The sequence below is a fragment of the Girardinichthys multiradiatus genome, chromosome 23 (genome assembly GCF_021462225.1).
Source record: "Girardinichthys multiradiatus isolate DD_20200921_A chromosome 23, DD_fGirMul_XY1, whole genome shotgun sequence".
Lineage (NCBI taxonomy): Eukaryota > Metazoa > Chordata > Actinopteri > Cyprinodontiformes > Goodeidae > Girardinichthys > Girardinichthys multiradiatus.
Window position 1 is genome coordinate 34,254,275 of NC_061815.1, and position 14,811 is coordinate 34,269,085.

The following is a 14,811-nucleotide window of genomic DNA, read 5'->3' on the forward strand; positions in this document are numbered from 1 at the left end:
TCGGACATCTTGGGTTCACAAATTCACAAGTCCTAAAACATATCAAAAAAATATTATGAATCACAGATGAGTTAAAAAAAACATTCTAGGGTTTACATCTTTGTCATTTGGTAAGCAAAAGCATATTACTTACCTTGATTGTATCATCTGACCTAAAAAACAAAAATTATCCTATTAACACATTTCCTTCAGCATTCGGGTGAAATCCATTTCCAAAAAATATCTCTCCACATGTGGCAACAGCACATAAATATGTTCCAGCCGAGCTGACATTCCTAGGGAAAATATACACGGATCTATTCAGGGAGTCAGACTTCCCAGTTACCATGTATATTTTTACTGGTGTGGATGATGCCTGGACGGGACCTATGGGATCTAGCTCTGAACCAGAACACACTGGAATCTCCTGAACATTTCTCCTTGTCCAAGTCAGAGAGGACTGAACACATAAGAGTCATAGAGTTTCCCCAATGGCCTGGGTCTGATACAACTGGTTGCTGAACAGCAGTTGATGCCTTTTCACTGTTTTCTACATTACACAAAATTATGTGTAATAAAATTTCTCATAATATATTGTCTTTGGTCCCGAGACTGAAACCCCTGGTCTATATTTAGGGTCCTTGCTTTTTCCAAAGCATTGTAATCACTTCCACAGTATCTACCGCACTCTACTGCTTGTACCAGTAGAGACATTAGAAATAAGACATTATTTATGAGGCCTACGTCTTATCAAGGCAAATTAGGTAAAAAAACTGGCGATACCTCAAGCTGAACTTTAGGGTGATATTTCTTACAAATCGCCATCTAGCGAATTATTATACATATCATCTTTTAAACATAATCTCAACTGCCATTGCTTTATTCTGAAGATTTGTCTTTTAATGAACAACAACAAAAGATGTCACAATCTTTATTTTAAAATGAAACAAACTGATATTTTTTTAAACACCCATATGGGGTATTTTTTCAATAATTAAAAATACAAACAATATCATAAAAACATTGACATCAGCTAAAATACTAAAGATTACAAACATATATGTTTTTTCATTCTTTAAAACATGAAACAACAAAAATAAAATATCCAAATTATATTTACCCCCACTGTCAGCTGTTGCATTAAAAGATTACAACCAAATATTCATATTTTACAGTTTAATTTGAGAATACACACTTTCTTCAGTCTTCATCTCTCTCTTTGACTTTCCTCTTGTACTTTTAGCTCCAGTGAAATGTAAGGCAGCATAGTTAAGATCGTGTTCCTCTTCTTTCTGTCAAGTGAATGAAAGGCTTATAAAAATCTTATTGCTGTATTAGTTAGCTTAGTAATGATAAATACATCCCTACAATTAATTAGACTTTTTTTATTTTTACTTACAGTAAAATCTGTTGACTGACTCAAGGTGGCTTGTTTTGCTTGAGTAGAGGAAGCTTCTGCCCCCGAGAATCACCAGAAAAGAAAAATGGTCATGTACTTAATCTAACATTTTTAAAAGCATTCACATTTAAATTAATTAGACTGATCTGAGGATTTCAATATGAAAACCTGCTTTATTAAATTTTTATTATTTTAGATTATGATAACTAAAGACTGGGATGGAAAATGTTGACCAGATTATTCTAAAATGTAACTTCAGCACCCGTTAATACATTATTCTCCCAAAACACTATAAAACCTTTGAATAAAGAAGTGCATTTTAATTTCTATTCTAAAATGTATTATTTCTAACTTACCTTTAGGGAGTTTACATGCTGATTCTGGGGTTTTGCAGCAGATGAAAATGATATTTATAATCAGAGAAATGGCCAAGCAGGTAATTGTTATCACCCGGTTAATAAATTCAGGTTCAGATGTAGACGCTATAAATGAAAAACAACAAAAAAAAAAAGACCATGTCATAGCTTCTGAGAAAAATAGTCACAATACATCTATTTTTATTACTTGTTTACATTAATATTACTATATTTAAACAACATCATACCAAAATCCACTTTTGTTCCATTGCCAAATATTATCTCTCCACATGTGGCCACAGCACAGTAGTAAGTCCCGGCATCAGATGTGCTGACCGTCTTAGAGAAGTTACAAACACGTCTCTGCTGAGTGTCCAATTTCTCTTCACATTTGTTTTCTCTGTTTTCATCAGTGTAGATGATATCTGGAAGAGATTTATCTCCGGCCTTTACCCAGTACAACTTTAGATCTCCTGAACACGTCTTCTCTTTAGAGTCAGAGAGGACCGAGCACTGAAGAGTCACTGAGTTTCCTAGATGGACTGGATCTGATACTTTTGGTTTGTGAACGGTGTGATTTGAAGTCCCATTGTTTCCTTTATGATACAACTCTATGTTAGACACAGTAATGTAGAGTTGGCAAACATTTCTTTTTTAATCATTAGATAGATAGATCGATCGATAGATAGATAGATAGATAGATAGATAGATAGATAGATAGATAGATAGATAGATAGATAGATAGATAGATAGATAGATAGATAGATAGATAGATAGATAGATAGATAGATAGATAGATAGATAGATAGATAGATAGATAGATAGATAGATAGATAGATAGATAGATAGATAGATAGATAGATAGATAGATAGATAGATAGATAGATAGATAGATAGATAGATAGATAGATAGATAGATAGATACCTTTTATTAGCAAATAGGTTCCTTGCCAAGTGTTCTTGTTCCAGTCAATCAGAGCGCAGTGATACATGCCTTCATCTTCTTGAATTGTGTTTGAAATGGTCAGAATGCTAATTTTCTCTTTAAATGTGGCATGCAGTCTTGAGTCCAACAACTCAGATTCAGAAGTAGGCTCGGCATTTTCCGACAGCTTCACAATAAATTTCAGTGTATTTCCTGCTTCTTGTTTGTACCATTGGAGTTCACTACTACTCTGCTTTTCATCTGGTAAAGGGCATTTCAAAGTTGCGGTGCTGCCAAGTGGAACGATGGTCACTGGAACCAATGTATCTGAAATATAAAGAATAAAAATATGTTAACATGTTATTCAGAAAAGGCAAATAAAATGTAACCTAAAAATAAGTTAAATGAGAATACACCTTCTCAAAGTCTTACAATACAAAAGTCATGTTTGTTGTATATATAACTTACATCCTTGGTGCAGGAGAAGAAGTGTGAGCCATAACAGATTCATCTTTAAACTGTTTCCAATGAAACACTTGTTTATATTTCAGCAACAGAAGGAGACGTGGTTAACAGACCACCTGATTGGTTATTTCAAAATGTGTTTTACATCTGTTACACCACCCGCCACCCAACTCAAATGCTCATGTAGGGAAAATGAGGAGGCGCAGCAACAAACAGTCTCAAGCTGATCTAGTTAGGGGTTAAAAGGATATATTTACAGTTACTAAGAAAAGAGGCACAGTTCAAAACAGCCCTCATCAAGGAACTAGTCTAAAATAGAAATAAAGCAAAACAATCAAAAACCCACAGCAGGATAAACACTAAGTTCAAATCAAGAACGAGGTTAGAAACTAACCATCTCCCTAAGCTTCACAGGTTGCACAGGCAGTTTACTGCTTCTGACAGGCATTCAAGATCACAAAAAACAAAATTTGCAAAGCATGTGGGGGCAAGCTACAATATTCAGACTACAGCTGCCGCACTGATTGAACAGTCTTCAGAGCCTTTTGAAAGATCAGCTGTTTGATCAAATGGGTGTTTGGTCCAGTTTCCAAAAGCCAGGCTTTCTGGAACACACTACCGCTCAGGGTGACAAAACATTGTCTACTTCAGTTAACACATAACTATATCAACACAGAATCTGAAATATTAGTGCCTTTAAGTAACAGTGCACAAGTAACTGTGCACACTGGGTACAGCCTATGGTTAGGGGGAAAAGAGTTTGGGGTCACTTGATTCAGAGGGTTATCTAAAACATCTAGTTTTGGAAGCACCGAAGCTCCAGCATGTCATTCCCCAAAAATGTAGCCACACCAAGTATTGGTAACTGCAACAGGGAAAAACCATGTGAAAGTTTAAATTTATGTAAACCTTCAGCAATGACATGTCCAGGTTTATGACAATAAAAACATTCACAACCCTCTTTTGAAACTGAGGTTTTGACAAACCCTTTACCAAGCCTCATCTCGGTCTCCTGAGCTGGCAGAAGAGAGCGGGTCATAACGAGGAGTGAACGGGGTCTTCCCCAGCCCATCTCCCTCAGTGCCCACCGCATCAGCAAAATCAGGACCCTCAAGGTGGCCAACATCTAATGAGGCCGCTTTATGTGGCACAGCATTACACTGAAGCACCTGCACCAACCCAGCCTCCAACAACTTGTCCAGTACTAATACTTTAAAATCCCATTTGAGAACCTGCTTCTCAAGTGGTAGGTCCCGAACCTGCTTCGGATGACTGTTACACCACCATCAGAGACGCTTATCACGCCGTCCCACGTGCTGCACTGGGCCAATCCGACCACATCATGGTCCACCTGATTCCTGCATACAGGCAGAAACTAAAGCTCTGCAAACTTGTTGTGAGGGCGACAAGGAAGAGGAGTAGTGAGGCTGTGGAGAATATCCAGGTGTGTTTAGGCTGTACAGACTGGGATATGTTCAGGACTACTACCAACAGTCTGGACGAGTACACAGAAGTTGTGACTTCTTACATCAGCTTCTGTGAGGACAGCTGTGTACCATCATGCATCAGGGTGAGCTACAACAACGACAAACCCTGGTTCACAGCCAAACTCAGAAGGTTAAGACTGGATAAGGAAGAGGCCTTCAGGAGTGGGGACAAAGACATATACAGAGGCGAAGTACAAGTTTGGGAAGGCAGTGAAAGAGACCAAACGACTGTACTCTGAGAAGCTCCAAAACCAGTCCTCAGCCAACGACTCTGTGTCTGTCTGGAAAGGGCTCAGGCAGATCACCGACAACAAGCCGAAAGCCCCCCACTCCATCAACAACTGATGCCTCGCCAACGACCTGAACGAGTTCTACTGCCGCTTTGAAAGAGAAAGGGACAGTCCTGCAACCATCCCCCACGACACCCCCAACACCTGCAGCCACAATCCAACACCCCCACTTCCCCAACCTCAAGAGGGGCCTTGGCACCTCCAACCCCCACCCTAAAGTTCCCCCCCACCAGCCCCCTACCCATGCCGGGGACGGCTCTTTCCATCCAGGAGAGGGACGTCAACAAACTCTTCAGGAGACAGAACCCCCGGAAAGCTCCTGGACCAGATTCTGTCTCACCAGCCAGCCTGAAGCACTGCGCTGATCAGCTGTGACATTTTTAACACCTCACTGGAGACATGTCATGTGCCAGCCTGCTTCAAGTCCTCCACCATCATCCCTGTTCCCAAGAAGCCAAGGACCACAGGGCTTAATGACTTCAGACCCGTCGCCCTGACCTCTGTGATGATGAAGTCCTTTGAGCGCCTTGTGCTCTCACACCTAAAAGACATCACCGACCCCCTCCTGGACCCCCTGTAGTTTGCCTACACACATAATCTGCACATATATTTATATTATATTTTAGATATATTTATACTGTTTAATTTGAGTACTGTATTGCACCGACTACGCCAAAACAAATTCCTTGCATGTCCAAAAACGTACTTGGCAATAAAGCTTTTCTGATTCTTAAAATGATCCACAATTTGCAGCAAATCACGCTTGTAGGAGTTGTCAAGATGCTCAACCGATGGAGCAGCTAAGAAAACTAAACGCAAAGTCCATGACACCATACACACACAAACAAAAGAAAACAAAGCATTGAACCCCATACACAGGGATTCCCTGCACTTGAGGAAATCCTGGATGAACACTAAGTTCATCAAGGTTAGAAAAAAATCTACATTAGCTCCCTTGCCTTGCCATCTCCTCATTTCCTCCCTGTATTTAATATCTGGCGGCCTTCACTCATTGCTGGTTTCTTCTGTGTTATTATTCCATGCTCCGTTACCACAATTCTCCATCGCCTGGTTTTTCATCTGTTTGCTCCTTGCCCTGCTCGTCCCGTGATTACTTGTAATTTTTATTTTTCATTATTTAACTACATTTTCTGCCACTATCATGCCCTGCAATTGGGTCCTTCTGAAAATCATGACCGAAGAAACCAGCCATCTGGAGCCAGCAGGCAACTTTTCTGAAGAGGCTTTTCTTAAATTAAAAGAGACTGTAAAATATGTGTGGACACTGTAGCTAAGCCCTGCTCCCCATGGAGGTGATTAAGTGTTACAATGTTGCCACGGCTTGAATCCACCGGCATTTCATCTCTTGTTACTCAGTCCCGGAGGATCTTGTCAACATCCCTGACCTGCTTGCTGCTATGTCATCCTCTCACTGCTGACGGCGTCGCTGACACAAGGCTTCCACTTCAGTTCCGGAAGATCTAGCTGACGCTTCTATTACAGCTCTGGGGGATCCAGATGATGTAAACACACCTGTCGCGGAGGGTCCACCTGACTTCTTCATTTCCCCAGCATCTCCCATAGATTCTCCAACATCCTTTAATGGTCCATCTTGCCTCCTAAGAGCCCTAGAACGATCTCTTGGCAACCCTCACTCCTGAACTCAGCCCTCTCCCTTCAGCATGACCTAGCAGTCCACTGCATGCACCCACTTCTGTGTCCTCAGCATCATCATCATCCCCTTCATCTGCACCTCTGGCTCAGTCATCATCATGCCTATTATCTTCATCTCCTGCTCTGTAATCTGTAATTTATTAATTAGGTCACACAGAAGTATCACTTTAGTGATTTAATTTAGGTTTGTACATTTTTCACAAATCCTCTGCAACTCCAACATTTTATTGAAGATATAAATTAAATTATTAATCAGAAAAACTTTAAATCAAAGTGTGTGACATCATGAATGCAGCAGCAAAACATGCCTCTGTTTGTTTATCCTGAAATTATACTGTATGTCTTAAAAGGATGTGAACTCTCAAGACATCTTCATACTATGAGATTGACCTTTTATAGGGTGCAGCAACTGAGTGTAATGGGGATTGTAGCTGGCAAGCTCCTCTCCATAAGACAGATAACATCTTTTTAAACATCCTTTCCTGTACGTCAGTTTCTTCTTTTAGAATTGGAATTCTTATAACTATATTTTTGATTTGGAACAATCTTTACAGTCGTTGTGTTTGTGCTTTTATAAGTGCTGTGATAAAACCAATCAGTCTTCACACTAATCTTTATAAATCATCTCTTATGTTCTCTGTGAAGTGCCCTTTCCAACTCTCTGGTATATTTATAATTTATATGTATAGCTGTTTAGTGTATTTAACTGCTCTCCTAATCACATTAGCTGCAGTGTAATGCTGTTGTGAAGTGGATGCTGGTTAGGTAAACAGCCTGACAACTAAGTACACCACAAGTTTGATAAAATGGTGCACCACATTTGTTTGTATGTGGTTTATTGCATGTGGTTCTGCCGTTTCTCTGAGACATGCACCATCACTTCTGAAAAACCGAGAAATATACTCATGAAATTTTCTTGCACCATATATTGGAGTATTCAAAAATGCATCTTGTGTATGTCTAAACGAGAGAAAAAAAGAGGGATATTTTGTAAAACATCAAGACGTGTAATGACTTTGAATGTGTGTGACATTTGATCCACACCATTTTGTACAGGGGGGTGTATTGTAATCAAAGGTGCAACAATTACACTTCTGCTCAGTCAAAGTAGGGAGTTTGTTTTTGCAATGAGAGTACTGTCTCATTTAATTGTCTATTTTAATATTTAAAGAATTGAGAAGAAGGCTCAATGTCCTACACAGAATATCATATACCTCAAGTGGTGAAATTATTATTGGCTTAATTAATAACAAAGAAGCTATATAAGATCCAGCAGCTCTGACCATTCAGCATCACGAGGTGAGTTGAATCTTTTTCAGAACAGACAGACCATCTGCATTGAATAGTACGAGATTAAGTAACCACTTTATCATCTAGTTAATTTGTCGTTTTTGGACATACAGGGGTGTGACGCACAAGCAGATTAGTTTTGTACGAATTAAAACAATGCATGGCAGCATAACTTAGCTAGGTAATGCTAGGGTGTTATTTATTGTGATGGGAGTATGTGATGGAAGTATCAGAGTTTTTCTATTATTGCTAACAACGCAAACAGCACCATTACAGTTTTCGCCATATTATTTGTTGTTTATGCATTGTGCTATGTTAAAGAAACAACCATATTATTGTGTCTTTTAGGTTTGCACTTAAATTATCACACTATACTAGTAGATCGCACTATTTGCATGTGTTTGTCAGTCTACACATTTTTTTTCTTTTACCTTATTCAACACAAATATCCTGAATTTGGTTTAAATTTAGGGCAATGTTTGATCCCTTGACAGTAACAGTATTAGAGTGATACATTACACTTGCAATTGTCATATCCACAAAGCTAAGTGTGGGTTGGTGTGTGTTTGTGTGTCTTCTTCACCTCGTCCTTGCATGGTTGGACTGGCAGGTGTGACCACAGCTATAGGTCATCAAGACTAATCAGGAGGTGCCTATAGAGGAGCAGTATCCATGAGGCAGATGCCAGATCATTTCCTCACCCTGTATGATAATAAGGCCTTTCTTTTCTGCATTACGTTGTGCTTACTCTAACCTGAGTTTGTCCCTTTTCTCAGGACTCACTGCATGAATGCTCCTAGGCTTTCTTGTTACTGTTCCTTGCTACCTTGCTCTTTGAATTACCAGAACAATTTTCTCAGGACCACTGCCGTTAATCTCCTAACTGCTCCTTGGGTTTCTCCCCTGGTTTTAGTCAGAAACATTATTCAGCATCCATACACTCACCTGCCAATCCACCCTCCTTCGGTTGCCCCTCCACTCTCCATTTCTTGGGCCGAAAGATCAGAGAACTGTCAATAATGAGACCAATCACCTGTCAACTTCCCCTACCGGGGTTTGCTCACGTTCCCCTGTGTTTCCTTCTTCATCATCAACAGTAAGTTTTCTTCATCTTCATTTTAGCAATTTTTTTATCATCTTACAGACAAGAAGCAATAACTACTCATCTTTCCCCCTCAGTGATCAGCCAGAACCTGAAGAATCGCCTTCCATTTATATTTAATCCTTTTATTTGTGTCAGTAATTGTTGCTTAGTTTACAAGAAAGCATCAATTGCAGTATTTAGCAACAGGGTAGAGTAATAACTGAGCTATTTGAATATAATGGAGCACGACTGGAGTCAACCATGTCTGCAGTAGAGTAATACATTGAAATATTGATATATTGTCAATTTGTTAAGAGATCTATTATATCAAATATAATGATCATCCCTTGAATTTATTGCTCCATCTTAAACATGCGAGGATCAGTGAGCAGTAACAGACAAAAGTACTCTTTAGTAACTATGGAAAGTGAATAGAAAAAGGAAAACAAGCTAATTCATTTGTTCTGCTTTTTCTTTTTACAGATAAAAGTGCTTTATGGAGTAAAAGCATTAGACAGGCACAAAAGACGTTGGCACTTTATAAAAAACAGAACACATAAAATATATAATTATGAAAATTACCACTTGTTAGCCCAAATGATGCTCTTATTTAGCTGTCTGTTTAAAGAGCAAAGGCAGAGTATTCCATTATTTGGTTGTAACTACTTGGAAAAGTAAGTCTCTGGTTTTTAAATTGATTACAGCCTGCTCCTCTTTTGATGACCCTAGTTCCATGTCTGTGAACCTGCTGTAGATCTGATACATTAAAAGGGGATTGTCTGTTTAAGGCTATAAGAGTTAGAATAAAAACTTCAGCAAAAGAGTATAAACACAAACGATGATAAAATTAAAGAACCATGAACAAACTAAATGAAACAAATGCCAGATTGCAGGGGTAAAATGTATCAGCACTACTTGTTATAATAGTTTCTTGATGCAAAATTCTTATAATAAATGTTTTTACAAAAGGTAACAAAACAAACCTAGTCTTTCAGCGTCGATTCAAAAAGTAAAACAAAATAATATTAACTCATTTTCAGTGGTCAAATCTTTAAAACATCCTACACATACAGTATGTACAGATTTCAGAGTTTAATATGGGAATACACACTGTCCCCAGGCTCATTTCTATTTGTTTGTCTTGTAGCTTTACCCGCAGAGAAGCGTAATGCTGCATAATTCAGATCTTGCTCATCTTCATTCTGTACAGCGAACAAAAGGCCCATTACAAAGTCATACAGATACAGTAGAAATTATTTCAGTAATTGTCAACGGTTTAGCTGAGTTTATAAATTCACTTACTGTGTCATCACCTTGCTGACTCAAGTCTCTCCGTCTATCTTGTGAAGAGGTACCTTCTATTTCAAAATATGAAGAGAGAAACAAGAATAATCCGTGGTTAATCTAACATTACATCTTCATTTTTACACCCATTTGCACTCTTTAACTTTTGCACAAATATTTAAATGAAGTTAACATAACATAAATGTGGTTTTAGCATATATTATAATCTAGGTTTTTCTTTCTAGAAAAATGTATTGTAGACTTCATCAACATTTTGCATGCGATTAAACTATTATCAAAAGTATTATTAGGAGAAAAGGTTTGCCATTACAAGGTGGTCAAGGGAATATGTGTACTATAAAAGTATTTTTTCTTATTAACCAGTTGTTAAACTGCAAATCACATTTACCTACTCAAAAACTCAAATATAACAGTTTTTCTCAGCCTGTAGCCTATTTTTTCGGATGTTCTATTAAACACTCACATACTAGTAAGCGTATCATGGGCTATTTGGTTCTTGGTATACATCCACTTCCATTAAAAGAAAACTAAAGTTTCTGGTAGTTTTCAAAATCTGCTAAATTCGGTGACAAACATTTACCTTTAAATTGTTTACATGCTGCTCTTGGAGTTCGGTAACAGAAGAAAACAATATTTATAATCAGAGAAATAACCAAGCAGGATACAAGTATAACTAGTACAGGATCTGCCGTTGGCTCTGTAGAACAAAGACACAATTAGACAAGAATCATTGTGTCTGCATAAGATAATGAGTTATATAATTTAATATATTTTTTCACTGCTAAATATAAAATCATACCAGCTTTGAACTTTGTACCATTTCCAAATAATATCTCTCCACATGTGGCCACAGCACAGTAGTAAGTCCCGGCAGCAGAGGAGCTGATGTTCTTAGAGAAGTTATATACACATCTATTCTGATGGTCAATATTCTTCTTACATTTGTCAGGTCTGTTTCCATCAGTCAAGAAGATATGTGGATGAGACTTATCTGATCTGAACCAGAACACACTGAGATCTCCTGAACATGTCTTGTCCTCAAAGTCCGAGAGGACCGAACACTGTAGAGTCACACTATCCTCTGGACGGACTGAATCTGATACCATCAACCTATAAACTACTCTTTGGTTTGATGTACCCACAGTGTTTCCTGCAGAATATAAAACAGTTAGAAAATACAATTTAAACATTTCACATAATTTTGAAATTGTAATAGAGGCTTAGGGAAATGTATGAAAATGTATGAAGTTTGACAGTCGCACAAATAAGCTGGGAAAGTAACATTTGTGTGTGTGTTTCCAAATTGGACAGATGTGTGTTAACATTTGGAAACAACAAAAGAGAACTCATATTGTGTCAAATTCTTGCTAACACCTAAGAAAATCTGAGCTCACTGCCATCTCTTTGCATCAAGGTGTTTTTATTATTCTTCTTATGATGATAGATCTCATTATCTAATGTTGTCTGTTAATAAAGCTGAATTTACTGAATTATATTTGTTATGTGTGAACCCATGAAAAGGTTACAGATAGACACCCACACACAACTGTCCTGTTTTTTCTGGCTAAAAAATCTACTTCAAAAAGGTTATTATTTAAGTAATTTACAAACCCCAAACACCATTAAATTTCAAAGGTTAAAATTTTATTTTATTTGGCATCCAGAAGGACCATGATTATTAAATGGCCACAGAACATCCCAATTAGATAGCTAATCCCTCAAGGACCAATCTCTCCAAAAGCATAGAATAGAATAGAATAGAATAGAATAGAATAGAATAGAATAGAATAGAATAGAATAGAATAGAATAGAATAGAATAGAATATCTTCAGTCAGTAAATTATTGCCTGCATTCAAAGATTCTATAAAATTGTAATTTCTGAAAATTTCTTCTCTGCTACCTTCCAGGACGATTTGATAGTTCCAATAAGATTTTGAACTCCAGATAATTAAGCTATTTTCTATATTTCTACCATATTAAATTTAACAAAAAAAAAAAAACACGTTACTTTTCTTTAAAGTGGACATAAAGCTGTTCATCTTTATCAGTTTACCTTAGCATTGCAAAAGTCAACAGAACTGATCCCTGCTGCTATATATTGTTGTATTAAAAAAACAACTGTAAATCTATTTTGAATTTGCAGTTGTATAAAGCATTTCATTAAAAAAAAAGCAAAATACCATGACATATAAAAGACATTACCTTTTATTAACAAGTAGTTGCCGTGCCAAACATTTCTGCTCCAGTCGGTGAAAGCACAATGATACATTCCTTCATCTTGCTGAACTGTTTTTAAAATGGTCAGGTTGCTCATTTTGTCAGTAAGTACAGTTTTTACTCTTGAGTCAGAAAAACCTGGTCCGTAGTCTGGGTTTGCATGATTCACAAACTTTGCAACTATTTCTAATGTGTCTCCTGCTGTTTGTCTGTACCAGTAAAGTTTGCCATTTCTGTCTTTAATTTCTGGCAAATCGCATCTAAATGTTACAGTTTCACCAAGATGAACTGTGATCACTGGAACCAGCGCATCTGCATTAAACAGAAAAAGAAGAATATTGTAAACAAGTGTTTAAATAAAGGAAAAGCACCTGAAACTGTAAAGTTAGACAAAAGAAAGGTTACCATGAGCAGACACAAATCTAGTAGGTATGCGAATACTTAAATGATAGATTTAAATCACTGGGAATTTAACTCACATCCTTGATGAGAAAGAAGAAGTGTGACCCATAACAGAATCATTTTGAGACTGTCTTTGTTTGAGCACTTCTTCATATTTAAGTAGGAGGTGGTGTCCTGATTCGTGACGTCTGATTGGTTGCCTCAAAATAGACCATCTTAGGGCGTATGTATGCATGTACGTATGCATGTATATATGTATGTATGTATGTATGTACAGTACTTTGCAAATGTTTTAGGCAGGTCAAAAAATGTTGTAAACAAAGAATGCTTTGAAAAATGGAAGTGTTAATCATTCAGTTTCATCAATCAACAAAATGCAGTACATGAATTAAAGAGAAATCTAAATCAAATCAATATTTTGGTGTGACCACCCTTTGTCTTCAAAACAGCATCAATTCGTCTAGGTAAACTTGCACACAGTTTTTGAAGGAACTCGGCTGGTAGGTTGTTCCAAATATCTTGGAGGACTAACCACAGATCTTCTGTGGATGTAGGCTTTCTCACATCCTTCTGTCTCTTCATGTAATCCCAGACACACTCGATGATGCTGAGATTAGGGCTCTGTGGGGGCCAGACAATCACTTCCTGTAAGTCTTGTTCTTCTTTATGCTAAAGATAATTCTTAATGACTTTGGCTGTTTGTTTAGGTTTGCTCACTTAGCATTTTGTAAATTGATATTGATTGACAAACAATCATCATTTATATTTCTGAAAGCGTTTTGTCTTTTTTCCTTTACAGGTGATGGAGTTTGAGAGTTCTCTGACTGTTTTGAGCATGCACAAAACTTAAGTGGTAAGATTGCGATGGCTGTTTATCATTTTGGGTGCATATTTGAGTCATGTATTCAGGAGCAGCAGTAGTAGCTTATTCATGAAGTGTGATGTTCACCTTCATGGTTTCCTCCCCTTCTGGGTAAAAAAAGCTCAGACCCCACTCACATACAGATGGTATAGCTTCCTTGCTTTCACAACTAAGTTGTTAATAAAGGCTGTTTGCCGTGGGGCTGCACGAAGTGGTAAGTTCTTCAGATTGCAGGTCAAATACAAAATATGTCAAACAAAACTCTGTGTCAAAGAGAAGCTTTGGCAGGTTATTTGACAATGAAATATAATGGGAAAAAAGGGAAAGCAGTTGCACATGGGTTTTGTAAAATTACATGTATTTACAATAAGTTGCAGCCCGACACATAAAGTGCAGCTTTAGGCTTCAGAGCCTCTATGAAAGCTGGCAATATTCTATGGAAAGAAAAGAATGTTAGGGTGTAGTATGCATGATTCTGTCTAACCACACTTTCCAACATATGTGCACAGCGTTGGACTGAAAATTACTATTGGCCATTGGCCAGTTTCTACCTGGCCAATACCCCCATCCCCGCACAATGGCTACCACGAACACAAGCATACACAAGACAGAAAGAACATCTTGACAGAAAGAAGGGCAGAGAGAGAAGGGGAAGAGATGCAGTAAATGGCCCGGGGCCTGGAGTCAAACTTGGGACAGCTGCGTCAAAGACTGCAGCGTACATATATAGTTCGTAGTCGTTGGGGCCTTTTGGGCCTTTTCTCCTCCTTTTCTGAATATCCTAAAGGCCTTGACAGATTGCCATTGTTGTACATGCTGATGGCTTTGTCAGTTTACTCAAACTACTTCACCTGTATTCTCTCTCTCTGCTGGTAAATTGGTGAAAATATTTACCTTTTTATGTACTCCAAACATTGATGTAGTGTTACACAAATAGACTGCATGTCGTGTAAGGGAATTTTCAGTAAATTGCTAATCAAAAATAGGCATATTGGATTGCATAGTTGGCAAATGCATTTATTAAGGATATTCAATCTCCTCTCTTTATTTATGGTAAAAGCCAATTTGAAAAGTA

At 37.7% G+C, this 14,811-nt stretch overlaps 2 protein-coding genes across 2 annotated transcripts; both read right to left on the minus strand.

Moving 5' to 3' along the window:
- Positions 1–954: 954 nt before the first annotated feature.
- On the minus strand, positions 955–4,163 carry LOC124860083. Its single transcript, XM_047353058.1, has 6 exons — positions 4,118–4,163; positions 2,660–2,986; positions 1,983–2,330; positions 1,735–1,860; positions 1,379–1,434; positions 955–1,271 (listed from the first exon to the last, which is right to left on the minus strand). The coding sequence occupies exons 1-6, from the start codon at positions 4,161–4,163 to the stop codon at positions 1,149–1,151; spliced, it is 1,026 nt and encodes a 341-aa protein (XP_047209014.1). The 3' UTR covers positions 955–1,148.
- Positions 4,164–9,199: 5,036 nt separating this feature from the next.
- LOC124859936 lies at positions 9,200–12,062 on the minus strand. The gene is made up of 4 exons (XM_047352838.1): positions 11,054–12,062; positions 10,835–10,951; positions 10,252–10,307; positions 9,200–10,151 (listed from the first exon to the last, which is right to left on the minus strand). The coding sequence occupies exons 1-4, from the start codon at positions 11,442–11,444 to the stop codon at positions 10,035–10,037; spliced, it is 681 nt and encodes a 226-aa protein (XP_047208794.1). The 5' UTR covers positions 11,445–12,062; the 3' UTR covers positions 9,200–10,034.
- Positions 12,063–14,811: the final 2,749 nt, after the last annotated feature.

Bases quoted from the DNA above. Each gene is read 5' to 3' on its own strand.
- LOC124859936 (XM_047352838.1), bottom strand. From the start codon at position 11,444: ATGTTTAAATTGTATTTTCTAACTGTTTTATATTCTGCAGGAAACACT. The intron at 10,952-11,053 runs GTATGATTTTAT...TTTGTTCTACAG, and splicing joins TGGTACAAAGTTCAAAGCTG to AGCCAACGGCAGATCCTGTA. The intron at 10,308-10,834 runs GTAAATGTTTGT...ATTTTGAAATAG, and splicing joins AGCATGTAAACAATTTAAAG to AAGGTACCTCTTCACAAGAT.
- LOC124860083 (XM_047353058.1), bottom strand. From the start codon at position 4,163: ATGACCCGCTCTCTTCTGCCAGCTCAGGAGACCGAGATGAGGCTTG. The intron at 2,331-2,659 runs GTATCTATCTAT...TGTATCATAAAG, and splicing joins AACCTATTTGCTAATAAAAG to GAAACAATGGGACTTCAAAT. The intron at 1,435-1,734 runs GTAAGTTAGAAA...TCTCGGGGGCAG, and splicing joins AGCATGTAAACTCCCTAAAG to AAGCTTCCTCTACTCAAGCA.